General features: G+C 38.9%; 1 protein-coding gene across 1 annotated transcript; it reads left to right on the forward strand.

Annotated features, from left to right (window-relative positions):
* The first annotated feature begins 11616 nt into the window (after positions 1-11616).
* Positions 11617-17324, forward strand: LOC111897439 (monodehydroascorbate reductase). Its single transcript, XM_023893403.3, has 10 exons — positions 11617-11773; positions 12855-12926; positions 13600-13651; positions 14147-14227; positions 14332-14450; positions 14588-14807; positions 14897-15015; positions 15629-15754; positions 15967-16107; positions 16818-17324. Exons 1-10 carry the CDS (start codon positions 11723-11725, stop codon positions 17139-17141), a joined length of 1305 nt encoding a protein of 434 aa, XP_023749171.1. The 5' UTR covers positions 11617-11722; the 3' UTR covers positions 17142-17324.
* The last annotated feature ends 3728 nt before the right edge of the window (positions 17325-21052 follow it).

Here is a 21052-nt window from a genome sequence, read left to right on the forward strand (position 1 = left end):
ATATATATATATATATATATATAATAACCATGTCGTCTTCATTATCAACAAAACCATTTTCATTTGTTTTATTTTTATTCAATGCCTCATCTTCTACAACATACATTTTAAGTTATAAAATATTAACAAATATTTTCAAACATGTTATAATTATATAAATATAAAATATGTGACATGTAACTCATCGTTCAACAAAATTTGTTTGGAATACTGCAGGTTCCTCAAAACTGATGTTCTTCCATAAATCTTCATTATCCACTTCTTCTACAAACACCTCAGTAGGTTATCGGTTCATAAACACATGTTGCTCCAGTGCATGTAGCCGTTTCAACACCTCCTTTAACCTAGGTTTCCCACTACGTCCACCTCTGCCGTGAGAGCGGCCACTAGACGACATACTGGACGAAGATTCGTCTTGTCTCCTAAAATGGTCCCGTACTGGGGAAGGGACTGAATTACGTTCACCATATGCATACTCTTGAAATGACGTATAATAAGTAGATGTCATCTCATCATCACTCGATGACATTTTATTTTTTGGTCGTTGTCCCTCCTAAAAAAATTTAACATATTAAAAATGCATATAAAAGTTGTAACAACGTAAATTTTCAAACAAAATTTTCATTTCAAAATAAAGTATTTTCATTCAAACAAGGCATAAACATTCCAAGTGTCATGTCAAAATACAAATCATATGAATCCCAAGATCACAAAACATCTATCAGTGTGTACAGATCACGCCGGCGCCTTCCCACGGTCCTCGCTAGTACCTGAAACACATACATAACAACTTTAAGCATAAATGCTTAGTGAGTTCCCCAAAATACAACTTACGCACATACGCCTTTCCAGGCCCTGACCTTCCGGTCCATGTGTCTCAGGGGACTTCCGTCCCTGCTGGGTAAACCTTCTGGTCCTACCCACGCCAACCTTACGGTCCAGATTACACGCCTTCCGGCCCATAACATAATGCCTTCCGGCCCACATAACATACATAGCACGCATAACAATTATCTTATCACATATAGCACATATATCACATATCATATCCGACCTTCCGGTCACACAGTCAAACCCTTCAGGGTACGGTATAGTGAGAAGACTCACCTCGTGAATATCGAAAGTTAGCAAATCCCGAAGTCACTCGTGCTCGATCCGCCGAGCTACAATCCTCCTATAACATCATATGTCCCTAGTTAACACTTTATATCTCTAATGTTGACTATCCCTAAGAAGTCAACACAGGTCCACTCTGGTCAACGGTCAACGGTCAACTTTGACCGGACTCGGCGAGCGCTAGGGCGACTCGGCGAGTCTACACGTTCTCATCAATTCTCTAAGATTCCCTTTCTACACGTCGAGTATCCCCCTTGACTCGACGAGTTCCTTCTGGAAGAATCGCGGGGCCACCCCGACTCAACTCGCCGAGTCTGAAGAGCAACTCGGCGAGTCCCAGTTGATCTTCAAGCTACTCGCCGAGTCTGTTCATCGGACTCGGCGAGTCCATGCCATGCAACCGCTCAAACTGCTTTCTAAGGTCAGATCTGCTCCGACAATTCATAGTTCTGGCCTTCCTAGACTGGTTCATCACGTAAAGTCCTCATTTCGGTGCTCATAATACACTCCATGACTCATAATTTACATTTTGACCTAAGGCATAAGGATTCCAATCCAAAACCTCCATTGATTCCCGAAAAGCTCAGGCATGGGACATTCTGGACTTCCAAGGGTCCCAATATAGGGTTCCAATCGCTTGGGGGACTAAGGAAACACTCAATCTAGCCACAAAAGGGTTCAATAAATCCTAAATCCATATACACATCAACATAAAAGGGAACAACTCGAAAATATTACCTGAATAACGTTGTTCTGTGTCCCCAACCCTCAGAATATGGCTTCTCCTGTTGTTCCCTTAACCAAGCCTCCTCCTTCTTGCAAAATAACACTTCCAAGGTCAATAATGGTCTTCTACCTTGCTCCAGATGCTTTCAATCGAATTAGGGTTTCACTCACAGGACTAGGGTGAACAATGACGGCCATAAGGCCCCTTATATATGTCCCAAACCTGAACGGTTAGGGTTTCGCTAAACAGCACGGACTCGCCGAGTCCAGTTGCGAACCCGCGACCAGATCCGCGATCCTACTCGGCGAGTCTGAGCTCCAACTCGCCGAGTCCCCTCTTAAAACACCCAAAAATTATAAATATAACGATACCTGGAATTCCGGGCTGTTACAACTCTCCCCCACTAGGACTAGACTTCGTCCTCGAAGTCTCACTCTGAAAATAGCTCCGGATGCTGCTCCCGCATCTCACGCTCCGGCTCCCAGGTCATTTCCGATCCCTTCCGGTGCTGCCACTGAACTAACACCAGAGGTATCTCCTTATTCCTCAGAACCTTGATCTTCCGATCTCTGATGGCCACTGGTCTCTCGGCATAATTCAGGCTCGCATCCACCTGAATGTCCTCTAATGGAACTACTGTCGACTCATCGGCTATACACTTTCTCAATTGCGACACATGAAAAGTGTCATGAATCTGTCTCAATTCCGTTTGGCAACTCCAAACGGTAGGCCACCCGTCCTACCCTCGCAATCACACGAAAAGGCCCAATATACCGGGGCCCCAACTTGCCCCTCTTCCTGAATCGAATCACTCCTTTCCAAGGAGAGAACTTCAGGAGTACGAAGTCGCCGACCTGAAACTCAAGCTCGGACCGGCGTCTGTCTGCATAACTTTTCTGTCGGCTCTGGGCGGTCAATAACCTCTGTCTAACCTGCTGAATCTGCTCTGTCGTCTGAAGCACGATCTCTGTACTGCCCATCACTCTCTGTCCCACCTCTCCCCAACAAATGGGGGTCCGACATCTCCTACCATACAACAGCTCAAAGGGCGGCATACCGATGCTCGAATGATGGTTGTTGTTGTAGGAAAACTCCGCCAAGGGCAAATACGCATCCCAGCTACCCCCAAAATCCAACACACACGCCCGAAGCATGTCCTCGAGCGTCTGAATCGTCCGCTCACTCTGCCCGTCTGTCTGGGGATGATATGCGGTACTAAAATGCAATCTAGTACCCAACTCCTTATGAAATTTCTTCCAGAACCTAGAAGTGAAGCGCACATCACGGTCTGAAACAATCGAGATCGGCACCCCATGCCGAGATACCACTTCTCGCACATATATCTCCGCCAACTTCTCCGCTGAAGAACTCTCACTGATGGCAAGGAAGTGAGCGCTCTTCGTCAACCTATCCACAATCACCCAAATTGCATCGACTCCTCTGGCAGTCCTCGACAATTTGGTGATGAAATCCATAGTGATTTGTTCCCACTTCCATTCGGGAACCTCCAATGGCTGCAACTTGCCATGCGGTCTCTGGTGCTCGGCCTTAACCCTGCGGCAGGTCAAGCACCTCTCAACGAACCATGTGACGTCCCTCTTCATACAGGGCCACCAATACTCTTTCCTCAAATCCAAATACATCTTCGTAGCCCCCGGATGGATCGAAAACTTCGACTGATGAGCCTCTTCCATCAAAGTAACACGCGTACCACCCACGAACGGTACCCAAATCCGACCCTGAAACGTCATAAGCCCTCGTCCATCCGTAACGAACTCTGAAACAAAACCAACGACCCGCTCTCTCTTCTGCATCTCTGGTCGCACAGCCTCGGCCTGTGCCCCACGAATAGCATCCAATACTAGAGCTATTACAGTCAATCTCAAACATACATCTCGCAGTGGAGTGCTCTCCGCCCTGCGGCTCAATGCATCGGCTACCACATTAGCCTTGCCTGGGTGGTACAGGATCTCACAATCATAATCCTTGACCACATCCAACCACCTCCTCTGACGCATATTTAGCTTGGGCTGATCCATCAAATACTTCAAGCTCTTATGGTCCGTGTATATCGTACATCGAACCCCATACAAGTAGTGACGCCAAATCTTGAGAGCGAACACTACTGCCCCCAACTCTAAATCATGCGTGGGATATCTCGCCTCATGAGGCTTCAGCTGCCTCGACGCATAAGCTATCACATGACCCCTCTGCATCAACACTGCACCCAGCCCCGAAATCGATGCATCGCAATATACTACAAAATCCTCCATCCCTTCCGGGAGAGCTAATATCGGGGCTTCGCACAACCTTTGGCGAAGTGTCTCAAAGGAGGTCTGCTGCTCGGGACCCCATGAGAATGCAACACCCTTCCGGGTCAATTTGGTGAGCGGCACTGCGATCTTGGAGAAATCCTTAATAAATCTCCGATAATACCCTGCCAACCCAAGGAAGCTCCTGATCTCCGATGGTGACTTTGGCACCTCCCAGCTCATCACTGCCTCGACTTTGGCCAGATCGACCTGAATCCCTTCCTGATTAACAACATGTCCTAGGAATTGGACCTCCCGCAACCAGAAGTCACACTTGGAGAACTTTGCATAAAGCTTCTCCGATCTCAAAACCTCAAGGACCTCCCTCAAATGCTCCTCATGCTGCTCTCTAGATCTCGAATACACTAGAATATCATTGATAAATTCAATCACTGACCGATCTAACATCGACCTGCATACCCTGTTCATGAGATCCATGAACACAACCAGGGCATTGGTGAGCCCGAAAGGCATCAGCACAAACTCATAATGCCCATATCGCGTCCTAAACGCTGTCTTCTGGACGTCCTCATCCCGCACTCTCACCTGATGGTACCCCGACCTCAGATCGATCTTGGAAAACCAAGATGCTCCCTGCAACTGATCGAATAAATCATCGATCCTCGGTAATGGGTAACGGGTCTTGACCATCAAATTGTTCAACTCCCGGTAATCAATGCACATCCGGTGTGAACCATCCTTCTTCTTGACGAACAGAATAGGTGCTCCCCACGGCGAGTTGCTCGGCCGAATGAATCCCTTCCCCAGCAACTCCTGAAGCTGCGAGGACAACTCTTGCATCTCTGGAGGTGCAAGACGATAAGGCACCTTAGCGATAGGCGCGGCCCCCGGAACCAGATCGATACCAAACTCTACTTGCCTCACAGGAGGTACTCCCGGCAGCTCCTCGGGGAAAACATCTGGAAACTCACGCACCACTGGGACCTCTTCAACTGATCTCGGTCTCTCGGAAACCTCCCGCGTATCCATCACATACGCCACAAAACTCTTACAGCCCTGCTGTAGACACTGCCTCGCCCTAGCGGCCGAACAAAAAGCTGATCCCGAACGGGTACCTTCGCCGTACACCGAAAGAACTCCCCCACTAGGGTCTCGTATAGTCACCAGCTGACGCTCACAGTCGATGACGGCGCCGAATCGGCTCAACCAGTCCATACCCACAATGACACAGACATCACCCATCGCAATAGGAACCAGATCAATCGGAAACTCAACCCCGAAAATCTCTAACACACATCCCCGGAGAACCTCTGCGGCACAAATCACTCTCTCGTCAGCTATAGAAACTCTCAGAGGCCGACTCAACGACTCACGACTAACGCTGATATGCTGACTAAAAGCCAAAGATACAAAGGACCTACTCGCACCCGAGTCAAATAACACTAAAGCAGGCACAGAGTTCACAAGGAAAGTACCTACGCGTATCATAACATAAGCATAACATCTCGACATCAAAATAAATACATGAAATAAGGCATACCTGCCACAACATCAGGCGCAGCGCGGACCTCCTCCGCAGTCAGCTGAAAGGCTCTCCCACGAGCCCTCGGGGCCTCGGCCTTCACCGGTCGAGTCTCAGTAGCCCTGGTAGTAGGTGCAGATCCCTGAAGAAGTTGAGGGCACTCGGCCTTCCGATGGCCTGTCTGGTTGCAATGAAAGCAAACCATAAACCCCTTGGGGCAATCCCTAGCGATGTGCCCCTCCTTGCCACACTTGTAGCAAGCACCAGATCGACATGTCCCCTCATGACCCTTGCCGCACTTTCCACAAGTGCGGCCCTTCGGACCTCCCGTCCTCGAATCGGTGGACTTAGTCCGCTTGGCTGCCGGCTGAGACTGAGCCGGCCGCCGGTCCACCCGCTGAGACTCGACCTCCTCCCTGGCCTGGGTCTCCAACTCGATCTCGTGCTTCCTGGCATTCGCCTGAAGCTCAGCAAAGGTATGATAGGTGGAGTTTGACACAAACTCCCGGATATCCCTCCTCAAAACACCCAAGTACCGGCTCATCCGAGCCTGCTCTGTGGACACCAGCTCGGGGCAGAACATCGCCCTCTCATGAAACTTTCGCGTGATCACCGCAACCGAATCAGTACCCTGCTTGAGGGTCAAGAACTCCTGAACCAATCGTTCCCTCTCCACCAGGGGAACGTACTCGTCTCTGAACATAGAGGTAAACCTCTCCCATGTCACTGCTGAAATCTCTGCCAAAGTGAAGTTCGCCGTCACGAACTTCCACCAATCCTTCGCTCCCAGACGGAGCTGGTTCAAAGCGAACCGTACCCTCAGATGCTCCGGACATGAACAAGTGTAGAAGCACCCCTCAATATCAGCGATCCACCTCATCGCAGCAATCGGATCCTGCGTCCCATCAAACTCAGGTGGCTTCGTGTTGCTGAACTCCCGAAACAGCAACGAGTCACCCCCCTGTGGCCTGGTAGCGGCCACAGCTGCGGTAGCTGCAGTGGCTGCAGCCTCGGTCAATGCGGCGTACCGCTCATCAAAAGTCTCCATCAAGGTGGTCTTAATAAACCCAAACATCTCCGGAATCTCAGCCCGGATCGCTGCAGCTACCTCCTCATGAATCATCTGACGAATCTCCTCGTCACTCACACCGCTCGTACTCGATCCGTGGCGTGGTCTAACCATGATGTCTCTGAAATACAACATAAACTATCAGAGACTCCATCGAGTATAATCGCACTCGATAACGCAACCCTACTCAGTCTCCGATATCCAGGGATTCTTACTTGGGTCTCCCACTGACCCGGTGTCTTCGGTAGTACGGGCCCAATACTACCGACCACACCGCATCAGCATTCCTCCCAAATCTTCCTCCCCAAACCCCGGATAGTGAGTACTCTACTTTTGATATGCACTATCTATCTGCACGCTATCAAAGCATCTCATATCGGCAAACTTCCCTAGGCTAAGGCATCACAAATCAGGCCACTCTAGTCCTATCATGAATACCTAGTCTTCTAGCATGCATAATAGTTCACATCATATCTTATCTCTTAACATAACATTGTAAGGTATTTTGGGGATCTTTACCGTTCGGGCGCTGACTGATCGTACACACTGCTTCTTTCTTGTTTACCACAACATCATTTACAAAAGTTTATGCCTTTATTTTAAAAGTTTTCCTCAAATCCTCGGTTTGAGTTCAGTTACGCCCAAAGGTGCACCCGAATCCCTCAAACCAAGGCTCTGATACCAATTTGTAACAACGTAAATTTTCAAACAAAATTTTCATTTCAAAATAAAGCATGTTCATTCAAACAAGGCATAAACATTCCAAGTGTCATGTCAAAATACAAATCATATGAATCCCAAGATCACAAAACATCTATCAGTGTGTACAGATCACGCCAGCGCCTTCCCACGGTCCTCGCTAGTACCTGAAACACATACATAACAACTGTAAGCATAAATGCTTAGTGAGTTCCCCAAAATACAACTTACGCACATACGCCTTTCCAGGCCCTGACCTTCCGGTCCATGTGTCTCAGGGGACTTCCGTCCCTGCTGGGTAAATCTTCCGGTCCTACCCACGCCAACCTTACGGTCCAGATTACACGCCTTCCGGCCCATAACATAATGCCTTCCGGCCCACATAACATACATAGCACGCATAACAATTATCTTATCACATATAGCACATATATCACATATCATATCCGACCTTCCGGTCACACAGTCAAACCCTTCCGGGTACGGTATAGTGAGAAGACTCACCTCGTGAATATCGAAAGTTAGCAAATCCCGAAGTCACTCGTGCTCGATCCGCCGAGCTACAATCCTCCTATAACATCATATGTCCCTAGTTAACACTTTATATCTCTAATGTTGACTATCCCTAAGAAGTCAACACAGGTCCACTCTGGTCAACGGTCAACGGTCAACTTTGATCGGACTCGGCGAGCGCTAGGGCGACTCGGCGAGTCTACACGTTCTCATCAATTCTCTAAGATTCCCTTTCTACACGTCGAGTATCCCCCTTGACTCGACGAGTTCCTTCTGGAAGAATCGCGGGGCCACCCCGACTCAACTCGCCGAGTCTGAAGAGCAACTCGGCGAGTCCCAGTTGATCTTCAAGCTACTCGCCGAGTCTGTTCATCGGACTCGGCGAGTCCATGCCATGCAACCGCTCAAACTGCTTTCTAAGGTCAGATCTGCTCCGACAATTCATAGTTCTGGCCTTCCTAGACTGGTTCATCACGTAAAGTCCTCATTTCGGTGCTCATAATACACTCCATGACTCATAATTTACGTTTTGACCTAAGGCATAAGGATTCCAATCCAAAACCTCCATTGATTCCCGAAAAGCTCAGGCATGGGACATTCTGGACTTCCAAGGGTCCCAATATAGGGTTCCAATCGCTTGGGGGACTAAGGAAACACTCAATCTAGCCACAAAAGGGTTCAATAAACCCTAAATCCATATACACATCAACATAGAAGAGAACAACTCGAAAATATTACCTGAATAACGTTGTTCTGTGTCCCCAACCCTCAGAATATGGCTTCTCCTGTTGTTCCCTTAACCAAGCCTCCTCCTTCTTGCAAAATAACACTTCCAAGGTCAATAATGGTCTTCTACCTTGCTCCAGATGCTCTCAATCGAATTAAGGTTTCACTCACAGGACTAGGGTGAACAATGACGGCCATAAGGCCCCTTATATATGTCCCAAACCTGAACGGTTAGGGTTTCGCTAAACAGCGCGGACTCGCCGAGTCCAGTCGCGAACCCGCGACCAGATCCGCGATCCTACTCGGCGAGTCTGAGCTCCAACTCGCTGAGTCCCCTCTTAAAACACCCAAAAATCATAAATATAACGATACCTGGAATTCCGGGCTGTTACAAAAGTGTAATAAGGAATTTGTTAAAATAAAAATAATTTTTATAAACCTTTGTCATTGTAAAAATCGTATTCACGTCAACCCATTTCAATTTTTTTTGTGCCACTCTATTGTTTCATCCTAGGCGTGTCTCTGTTTTTTCTCAACGCAAATCCACCGACACGAACAATTGGAAACATCTCATATATCCATATCTACAATTTTCACAATTATAGTAATAAAAATTAAAATTAAAATTACTAACATATCAATAAATTCTTACAAATAATAATAAATTTGTATACCCTAAATGGCGCCGTAAATCCTAAAATGGAGTATTTAAAAGTTTGACCACGCTCCGACAGTGATAAATATTTATCTATCTTGATCTATGTATCTTCAAGGTCGTCATAGGTAAAGTCCAACAAATAGGTACCCCAAGCAAAACTGCAAAAAAAAAAAATTATTTATAATATAAATTAACATTAATAATATGAAACTTTCAAAGTAAACAAAAAAAATACTTGTTCCACACATCTAAATTCTCAGCAATCAGTCTTGCAGCACTCGATTGTTTATTTCTTTTCCCAAAAAATCTTCACACAAAACGTATATCCGACAGACTCTAACTGCATCATCGTCGTTAGCTTCTAAGAATTGATAATTTAAAATAAAACTTTTCAGGTATCTATTTTCACTGAACTATTTGTATGGTTCGGAAATAGTCGTTCACGCAATAAACTTCTTTTTTTTAGTAGTAACTTTTTTTTCTGACACTTTTTTGCCAATATTTTTGGGATACTCGCCGAAATTAAACCCGGTTATCAAACAAAACTCTTCCGGGCCATATATCATTTTCGTATCCCCGACTCTAAAATATAACCGTTTTATGTCATCTGGGGATAAAACATCATCCGACCGTATATGATGAAGAAACATCTTGTGGAACAGCAATACGTCCCCTTGTAAATGAGGGACGTCCAACAAGTAACCAAAAACAATTCTTCTAAAAATATCGCGTCTTGCACCATGTAACACCTCAAATACTTCTTCCCAGATGTTACACCCCGATCCTTTTAAGTTGACAATAGCTTTCACATTGAAATTGTTATAATCATGCTGCAAAAACAACAACATATTACAAAGCTAAACAACTATTTCCTTTAAAAATATCCGGATATTAAATGGAATAAATAATCCAACATTTAATTTACAAACATAAACAAAGCACAAACCAACATTCAATCAATAATTTCTATATCTATGCTGAAAAACAATAACAAACTATAACAAATTTTCAACTTAAACCACAACTATATACAATTTTTCAAGTTATACGACAACTATACAAACAACCACTAAGCAAACATATTGTAATCATTATTGTAAACAAACTACATGCATGCAATTATACATGATTTGGAACATTTTTTTTCAACTTTCAACTTAAAAAAAATAACATATTCTAACATTTTTAATAAATGTATAACAAGCCAATGCACATTTTACGCAGTCTATACTTTTATATTCAAACAACCACCAACAAAATACCATTAAAACTTCAAGAATACTAATAAATAATATTATATCTATCAAATACAACAAAATTACCCAATAACAAACAATAAAGTTTGATTTTCTTTTACAAAAACTAATACAATAAATAATAAATAAATAAAGCATACACTAAATAAATGTTGATTAAAACATAAAATGTGTTAAAATCTTACCATATTTTCAGGATTGTTGAAGAAATCGTCAATTTTGTTGAAGAAATCGTCAAAGGAGAGAGAGAGAGAGAGAGAGAGAGAGAGAGAGAGAGAGAGAGAGAGAGAGAGAGAGAGAGAGAGAGAGAGAGAGAGTTTTCCTAAACTTGAGAGTGAAAAATGAAGAAAAAAAAACAGTTTTATACCAAAAATGTTCCGAAATCGCAGGTGGAATTCAGTAATTCACGAAATCACAGATGGACTAATCCATATGTGAATGTACAACTGCCTATGTGCTTTAGGCAGTTGTACATTCGCAGATGGATAAGCGAAATCGCAGATGGGGTGTTTCTATCTGTGATTTTCAGTGGCTATTTTTGCAATTTCCGTTTTTTTTTTTTGGCTATTTTCCACAAAGTAATTAAGGTATTAGGCTAATTTTGTAATTTTCTCTAATAAATATTACTTAATATTTATTAAAAGGAGTTAATTAGTTAAAAATAATAAAAAGATTATATTTAGTTATAATTATAGGGTAAAATAAAATTTGATTGATTAAAAATAGATTAGATGGATTAAAAAAAATATTTAATTTATTATGTTGAATTATTACAAAAAGAAATACACTGTGTTCAGTGGTAAAATTGTAAAAGTTAGTTTGATGAAACAGTGGTAACTGGTAAAAGCCAATTTGATGTCGATTCAATTGGAGATTGGAGATGCTCTAAAATATAAATTCAGATTCTGATGTTGAAAATTACATGATTGTTGAAAGGATTGATTTCCTAAAAAATGAAAAAAAAATTCAGTCGTGGTGATCCTACGGTCAACAAAATTAACACGGTTGATCATCATCCACGTGTCCACTTCTCATTGGACTTTATGTCTCACCTTCCCCTATATACACCGATCCAGCCAATCCTTTTTTCTAGAATTCCGACTTCCTAAATACCTGTCCAAATACATTACTTGATCGGAAACCGATAGCCATCATCAAATTCAATGGCGGAGAAGTCTTTTAAGTATGTGATCGTCGGCGGCGGTGTCTCAGCTGTGAGTCTCCATCGATAATCCTTATTTTTCATAGTTCTCATTATTATTATTCGACGTTTCTCTTTCCTAATAATTCTAGTAATCCGATATTCTATAACTGATTCTGTAGCTTATTAGGTAAAAACAGGTTACGATTTAGTAGACTGTTTTAACTGTACAGAGGGACTAAGTGTCTGGGCTGTATACGATCATCGTTTAATATAGAGATCTGAAAACTGTTTTTTCAATCTCATTTTCTATTCTACTCTTAACGAGTTATACCGATGTATGTACAATGATATAAACTACACTTTTAATACATTTCTAGTAGGAGTATGTAATTCAGATTGTACTTTTGCCGTATATCGATGCTTTCTTTTTGGATTGCGGAGAATCGTCAAGAAGGATTAGTGTGAACATATATATACGGAGTTTGACACGTCACACACTTGGACCAAATATTTTCGAAACACAAGATTGATCTTAAATTTTGTTCCGTATTCGGTTTGTATTCCTTGCTATATGGATTATGGAGTCGACAATTCTTCCTTGGGATGTCCATAATCTGCTTTTTTTTTAGGAATTTATAAAAGTAACCCATTTGAAGTTTAGTTCTTTCTATGGTTAGGTGGGCATCTGAATTAATACCTTAGTTTTAATGGAACATAAATCTGTAATAGGGTTATGTAATTGAGGATATATTTTCTGTTTCTGATGCTTCTTTTGCTTCTGAACTTTGGTAATCCCTCCCTCTTGTCTCAAGAAAGGAGACATGTTTTGACTAAAGTTTAGGTTTGTGAGCCTATTTTTCAACATCAAAGTAGATAGGCATCCTTTCACTTTTCAGAAAAAACTTATAACTAAGTAAATATTTATATTCAAAACTACAAATGGAAATCATTGTTTCTAATTTTTCGAAGAGCATATGTATTTTACACCTGGAAATTACTAAATTTTGGCAGTACCTTTGAGTTGTAGGCCATCTCTTGAATTAAGATCTACAGCTTGAAGATATATCTATCTTTAATGGAAATTCAGTTTCTGTTTGTTGTTAATTTATAATCTATATCTCCTGTTTCTTATATTGCCTTTGTACATGCAGGGTTATGCTGCAAGGGAGTTTGCAAAGCAAGGAGTCAAACCAGGCGAGCTAGCAATCATTTCAAAGGAGGGGGTATGCTCATCAATCTTTGCCTCTCTATGTTACTCATACTTTTGTTTAAGAAATATTTTATAAAATGAAAATGGTAAAAAGTTAGGACTTAATAGGAAAACTTGGTTATAATTGTTGAAACATGTAATACATGAAATTCTAGCTTAATCATATTTTAATGAGATCTTTTATTTCTTATGTTTTCCTTTCTCCTCACTTTTCTGTACACAGATATCACCATATTTTTGATGGTTTAAACTAAAGAAGTAAACTAGAAAAGTGTTTATTGGACAATACCTACAACTTCTTTTTCCAAATTTCTTGAGCATTTTCATTTTAGTACCTATAATCTGCATTTTATCTACAACACCCCTGTTACACTCATTAAAACCCTTAATCCAATTTAATTGATTTCTTGAAGTAAGTTACATGTAGTCCTTTTTATATGTGACATGTATTCAGTTTGATTCAGTTCAATGTCTCTCTTTATTACTGCTTGATAGAATGATCCTATCTTTGTACTAATTTACCATTCTTCTTCTTTTATATATATATATATATATATATATATATATATATATATATATATATATATATATATATATATATATATATATAGTTTATTTTACAAGGAAAGTTTATCATGTAGAACTATTTATATGGTTTTTCTAACCATTGCTTTTGGTCCTTTTAGGTGGCTCCATATGAACGCCCTGCACTAAGCAAGGCATATTTGTTCCCTGAGGGTAAGCCATTTTTCATTTGTTGCCTATTTTTGACATGTTGACTTTTCTACCCAATTATATTTATTAGCAATGACACCTAATAATTGGGTATCATTTTTAAAAGATAATGTCTTAATAAGAAAAAAAAAAGTTAAAACTTACAGATTTTTCAAAGTACACTGTTTTAATAAGAAAAAAAAATCACAGTGAGTCCTGTACCAAAAATAAATGAAAGTAGAATGCTATAATACAAGCAAATTATGTATGTTTCTATTTCTTGAATTCAGCCCTTTGGAGGATAATAAGCTCTTTATCATTTATGTTTTCAAAATTACACAAACTTTAAGCATTGTTTTTTAACTGAAGAAACCTGTTTAAGTTTCAGCCTTTTTTTTCCCCTGATTCAGTCTTTTCTTGTCACCAAATATGAAATTTTAATGGTTTAATGTGGATTAAACAACATATTATGTAGTGTTCTAACTACTCCTATTTTTCTGTATCTATATTAATTTTCAGGAGCTGCCAGACTTCCAGGTTTTCATACATGTGTTGGAAGTGGAGGAGAGAGACTACTACCAGAGTGGTACACAGAGAAAGGTATTGTGTTATCATGCAATTATAAAACTTTACATTTATATATCAAATATATACTGTATTGATTTATAAGGTTTAACTAAAACCATGATATGTTTCTTCTCCAGGAATAAACTTGATCCTGAACACAGAAATAGTGAAAGCAGATCTTGCTTCAAAAACTCTCACTAGTGCAGCTGGAGAAACCTTCACATATAAGGTTTTGATCATTGCCACTGGCTCCACAGTAAGTGAAATCTCAAATTTTCTTATCAGAACATTGTACTAAAAAAAAAAAAAAATACACCCGTGAAAATTGCTTTTGTAATTTCCAATAAGAAAGTTGAAAGAAAGAATTAAGTGAAAGTACGTTGGTATTTGCAGACTCTGAAGCTGACAGACTTTGGTGTAGAAGGTGCTAGTGCCAAGAACATTCTTTACTTGAGAGAGATTGATGATGCTGATAAACTTGTGGAAGCTATTAAAGCAAAGAAAAATGGAAAAGCAGTTGTTGTTGGAGGAGGATACATTGGTCTTGAACTTAGTGCAGTACTCAAAATTAACAACTTTGATGTTAAAATGGTTTACCCTGAACCATGGTGCAGTAAGTCAACCAAACTTCATCTCCATGTTATTTTTTTTTCTATTTGGGGTAATTCTTTTTGGTAAATTTTTTTTTTTTCTAAACTTCAGTGCCTCGTCTATTCACTGCTGACATTGCTGCTTTCTATGAGAGTTATTATGAGAAAAAGGGTGTCAGTATCATCAAGGGTACAGTTGCTGTTGGATTTACCAGTAATGACAGTGGAGAGGTTTGTTATTTCTACTCATGCAATTGAAATCTTTTTAAATTGCTTTTCTCTACACCAAATTTAAAACAAAAAAAAACAGTTTGAATTTTTTGTTTTTTGTTTTAATCACCTAGTCTTTGATTTTTTTTTTCCTGGAAAAAAGTCAAAAACCTATGTAACTGGGTAGTATAACCGTATAAGGGTTTCCAGGTAACTATAAAACTTTGAATTCTATAAAAACTGCTATATTTTGGATTATTTTCGGTTCAACTTTAAACAGAAAATCTTCAAATTTAAAAAAGAAAAAGACCTTAACCGGTATGATCACCCATTTCAAAACCCTAGATTTTTTTTTTCTGAACCTCCAACATAGAAGGTTTTTTTGTTTAATAAATTTCTTAGATTTCAAATAGATTCAATTTTTCTTTACAAATGGATACAAAGTGAAGGTTTTTTAATTTTATATAATGGTAAAAGTTTTGTGGTTAAGCTGAAAAAAAAAATCTTGGGGTGCTTTAACAAAAAGAATCCTAACTATAGTGGTTTTTATAAAGTTCTAAGTTTTAAGGTCTTGGTCTTAGTGGTTAAAATAGGAAAATATTCTTTGGGTGGTTAAACCGAAACAAATTTTCAGGTGAAAGAAGTGAAATTGAAGGATGGAAGGGTGCTTGAAGCAGATATTGTTGTTGTTGGTGTTGGAGGAAGGCCCCTCATCAGTCTATTCAAAGGACAGGTTGAAGAGGAGAAAGGTGGAATTAAGGTTTGTGTTTACTGTTTAGTTATTATTAATCTCTCATTTCTACAAAAGATCTTCATCACCATTTACCAAAATAGCCATGGAAAACTTGTCCAATCTCATTCCAGATTTAATAGGAACTAAGGATTGGTTAATTTGGTCATTTTTCTTTTGTGTGAGTATGACATCTCTAAAACTTACAAATTTGAGTTGTTTTTTTTTTTTTTAAATCACAGACGGATGGATTTTTTAAAACTAGTGTTCCGGATGTTTATGCTGTTGGTGATGTTGCTACTTTCCCAATGAAGTTGTATGGTGACATCAGAAGAGTTGAACATGTTGACCATTCTCGCAAATCTGCAGAACAAGCTGTCAAGGTAATCAAATCCAAATTGAGTTTATCCTTTCTCTATGCAATTTATATAAAAAAAGTTGGACTAAATGCAAGACATTGTTTATGGGCTAATCACTAAAGTTTCAAGTTTTATCCCAAAATGACCAAATTTTCAAGTTTTATCACAAAAAAGCCACGTATTTCACAAAATGCCTTTTTTTTTTTTTTTTTTTTTTTTGCTTTATTGCTGGTCCCTACTAGAAAAATCTTGAAAAAAGCTTGATTTTTTTTATTTCATGAAAAAGACATCAATTTTTGTGGGATGGGTCATTTTCAAGAAAAATGATGTTGGGAAAAGCAATTTTGCATAAGAATTTTGTTATTAATTTAGGAAATGTGGTCATTTATTTGGTAATTTTTGTTATTAGCCCTTTGTTTTTTTTATAGTATCCTACTATACTTTCTTTTCATATTGTACTTCCGAAAATCCACATGATTAAACCAATCCCATCCAAATTTAAAGCAATTTCGTTAGTACATTTGGTTAGATTTTTCAAAGTCCTAATAAGAAAAAAAAATTCAGTAAACTTTTTAAAGTACAAAGCCTTAATAAGAAAAAAATAAATAAAGTTTAGCATTTTAATACTACAAAACTAAATAAAAATAGGATGCTATAAATATAATACAAAAATACATTGCTATTTCTTCCATATAACTCGACTGAAATCTTTTTGTTCCAACTTACTTAAACAGGCGATTTTTGCAAGCGAGCAAGGAAAAGAAATCGCAGATTACGATTACCTTCCATACTTCTACTCGCGTTCCTTCGATCTGTCATGGCAATTTTACGGTGACAACGTCGGTGACTCTGTCATCTTCGGTGACCACGACCCGTCATCAGCAAAACCAAAGTTCGGGTCATACTGGATCAACAATGGAAAGGTGGTGGGTGTGTTTCTAGAAGGTGGTGCACCTGAGGAAAACCAAGCCATAGCCAAAGTAGCCAAACTCCAACCACCAGCCTCCAGCCTAGATGTGCTTGCCAAAGAAGGTCTTGACTTTGCCAGCAAGATTTGAGAACCTTACCTTCTTTATGAGACTTTATATATATGAGTTTGATTGGTTACGTTAAAAACGGTTAATAACACAATGTGTTTCAGAAATTGTGGATTTAGAGTGTGTTTATGTTGTTGCATTTGTGTGTTGTTTTTGGCTCTTGTAGCTCTCAACTAGTAGTAGTTGTATTTCCCTTGATTATAACCTCTTGTTGAAGAGTTTTGTTTGGGTAGAGGTGGTTAAATAATTTGGTTTGTTTCCAGCGAACTTGGTTAATGGTTACAATTAAGAGAAGTCTGACTCCTTAAGGCTGCCACCCACTTAAAATGGCTTGTTATAGATTCAATTAAAATGGCTTGTTATAGGTTTTGTTAAAAGGTTCTATCATTTCTTAAAAATATTTACTTATTAATTAAGTCACTATAAGAAATCTAAAAAGTTTGGGCTAAAGAGCCGGGGCTTATAACCGGCCTATTTAACCTAGTATGGAATTTTGAGACGAGGCCCAATTAAGAGAGGGAAGAAGATTATTTAGAACAAATAAATGTTAAAAATGACTTTTTGAGATAATAAACGTTAAAATAACTTTTTGATAGAAGATTATTTAAAATAAATAATTTTAACAAAAGTTATAATATATCTATTAAGAACTCTGTACATATAAGGTTAGTCAATTTAAAGATAATAAGCGTTAAAAATGATTTTTTTGATAGAATATTATTTATAATAAATAATTTTAACCAAAGTTATAGTATGTATCTGTCAAGAATTCCGTACATATAAAGAACGTTGAAATCAGACTTGTAACTAAGAAGTTATCACTCGTCGAAGTTTTACGGATAAACTGGCACGACTTTGCTTATTGTAAAAAGTAAACTTTTGAGAAATTACTTTTTAGCTTTAGTAATCTAAACGAAAGTCATAGTATCCGTTAAACCGGTAGCATGCATATAGAGAACATCAAAAGCTAACTTAATTTGAGGAAGTTATGATTTTTCTAAGATTTAGCGTAACAATGTACAACTCGGAAATCGAATTTTAGATCGATCGATTTTTTGCCAAAATAATCTAAATGATAAATGAAGATATCGTTAATAGGAGTTCAACATTAAAAAGACAGTCGAAAACGGAGCTCGTATGCGAAAGATATGGACGAAACTTAATCTCTATTCTTCGAGCGCGGCGAATTCAATACAGATTTGTAAATCTGAGATAAAATGAAAATTAGCCGATGGAGTCTAAATAAAAGTTGTAGCACTCATAAATAATAACACGTGGATATAAATAACGTCAAACATTAGCTCATATGTTAAAGATATGGACGAAACTTAATCCCTACTCCTCGAATGTGATAAATTCGATACGGTTTTGTAAATCTGAGATAGATTGAGAATCAGCCGACATGGTCTAAATGAAAGTTGTAGTACTCGTAAATACCAGCGTATGGATATACAGAACGTAGAAAACGGAGCTCGTATACGGAAGATACAGACAAAACTTAGGGCCTACTCTATGATCAAACCCCTATAAATAGAGGATGCATTCTTCATATTTCCTTACTCCATTCCTCTAAACTCTCTCTAGAATCCTTCTTTCTTTCTTGTTCGATTTCTCCTAGTTTTAGGGCGCGATAGAGAAACTCTGAGTCGTCAAAAAGCCGACAAAAGAAGTTTTTAGAGTCGGAGTTCTGCTCGCGTAATTTCCCGCTTTTCATTAAAAGCCAGATAAGTTAAGCTACACTATTATGTTTTCAGTGTAACTTATATTTATAGTCATAAGTCGTTATTATGAACCTATAAATAAAATTTATCAGTGATTCAAAGTCGTTATACTGATTGATCTACTTACGGGGATGATGTCTAAGCTGTGATTTAGTGAGGTGCTTAAAGTGGGATTTCCAAACAGTATATTTCATATACCAAATGGAACCTACCCCCGATATGATCCTACCTGGTTGTTCCTTACTTGATAGATCTTGAAGTAGACTTCGAGTTAATGATGAATCTAGACCAATAGTTAGTCGCAATAAATATTAGACTAAAACTTAGCGATAATAATGCTAGGTTACGTCAAAGGAAAAGACAATTGTTAGAAGCAAAGCGCTGCCCAAATTTCAAGTCGTCACTTTAACAAGTGAGTGCATAGTCCCCTTAATGAACATGATTTTAATACAAGTATTAATTAAGGTATTAAATATTTTTGTGTGTAAAATATTTGATATTGCCTGAAATACGTGTTAAGAGCATATATGATAATTTAGGATACAGAATGAACATAATTAATTAAGATGAATATCGGGTAGTATATTCTTATGAGTACGGGTGAGATTTACACGGAGGGTAGAACTTTAAAATTTGTCATTAATCCGAGAGCATGGATTAGACATAGTCATTTGTCCTTAGTCTGAGAGTATGGAGAGGGCAAAGTCATTTGTCATTAATATGAGAGCATGGATTAGACACATTACATTAAGACATTAAATGAGGTGTAAATCATTAGTGTAAATGAATATAAGGTTGGTTTATGCTTATGTATCGATATTGACGATGCCATCCCAATGTTTTAAGAAAAATAAAATACATTTCTTCGGAGATGCTTTGATAATATTATTATGATGTTTTTCTAAGAACAAATTCCGCAATACTATTTTTCAAAAATGACACTCTGATTTTTAAATAAACATAAATAAATTGGTCTTTTATGGCCGTGAAAATGGGGATGTTGTGAGAACAAGAACGATATGATGCGCAGGGACAAGATTTGAAAACTCAAACCTTGAGTGAATGCTTAAGATCAATGTCTGCTTGCTAATAAATGATCTAGTCAAGCCTGGATAGACCAATCAAGTCTGAGTTAAAGTGTTCAACAAATATTCAAGCCATAAATGAAGAGTGAGAATAAAGATCAAGGTAAAGTCAATAAATGATGAACAAGAAGAATGTTTAAAAGAATATTCAGAAGGATGAAGTAATTTGAATATAACTAAAAGTGAGTGAAGTGATCCGTTCTTGATTTAACATTGAATGCTCCTTTAAATAGGAGTGCATGAAACATCGTACTAACCAAATACAATCAAAGGACTAGATAAAAGAGTTACATCTGACACTCTGAATATCGAAGTTGACTAAAGATAAAGTCCTATGACTAATCAAATAAAGTAAAAGACTATTACAATAAATGCAAAGAGACAAAAAACGATTTCGGAATAACAAACATCCCAGACATAAACATCCATTCCGGAATGCCTACACTCTATCTTCAGTTCTGTAACACCCATAAAAATCAAGCAAAATTAAAACTTTTTAAAACATTTCAAAACCAATAAGTATTTCAACAATGGTTTAATATCAGAGTTTCCTAGAGACCATAAGTCCAAAACATGAGGATGTGTACGATCACGCCTTCGCCTTGCCGAGTCATCTGAAGCACCTGAAACAATAAACTGAAAACGTAAGCACAAAGCTTAGTGAGTTCCCCCAAAATACCAACACCATACAAGTATAATCATATCATATAACAAATATAGAACAACATGCATAATGAGCAATCAGCCTGACTGGACCGCCTCGCAGGTCTTCAGTCAATCAAGACCACTCTCCGAGTCTTCGACACGTCTGGACCGCCTCGCGGGACCTTCAGCCTATCCGGACCGCTCACCGAGCCTTCGGTCTGACTGAATCCCTTTACAGGGCCCTCAGTTATCCGGACCGTCCTGGGTATGTTGGCCTTCATGTAACGCCCGCGTTTCCAGGCTAGGCATTTTCGTTGATGTAATAATCTAGGTTAACCTTTGTAACCCAAATTTGAAATAATAAGAATGTATTATTTGTGAATTATGTGAATTATGTGTTTATTTTCTTAATTATTATGATTTAATGAATTAAGAATAAAATGAGCGTCAAAATTTGAAGTGTGAGATAAGCCCGATATCT

Source organism: Lactuca sativa, chromosome 6 (assembly GCF_002870075.4).
Source record: "Lactuca sativa cultivar Salinas chromosome 6, Lsat_Salinas_v11, whole genome shotgun sequence".
Classification (NCBI taxonomy): Eukaryota; Viridiplantae; Streptophyta; class Magnoliopsida; order Asterales; family Asteraceae; genus Lactuca; species Lactuca sativa.

Coding starts and splice junctions, on each gene's coding strand:
- LOC111897439 (XM_023893403.3), top strand. CDS start 11,723: ATGGCGGAGAAGTCTTTTAAGTATGTGATCGTCGGCGGCGGTGTCTCA. Junction 11,774..12,854: donor TCGGCGGCGGTGTCTCAGCT/GTGAGTCTCCAT, acceptor TTGTACATGCAG/GGTTATGCTGCAAGGGAGTT. Junction 14,451..14,587: donor TCATTGCCACTGGCTCCACA/GTAAGTGAAATC, acceptor TGGTATTTGCAG/ACTCTGAAGCTGACAGACTT.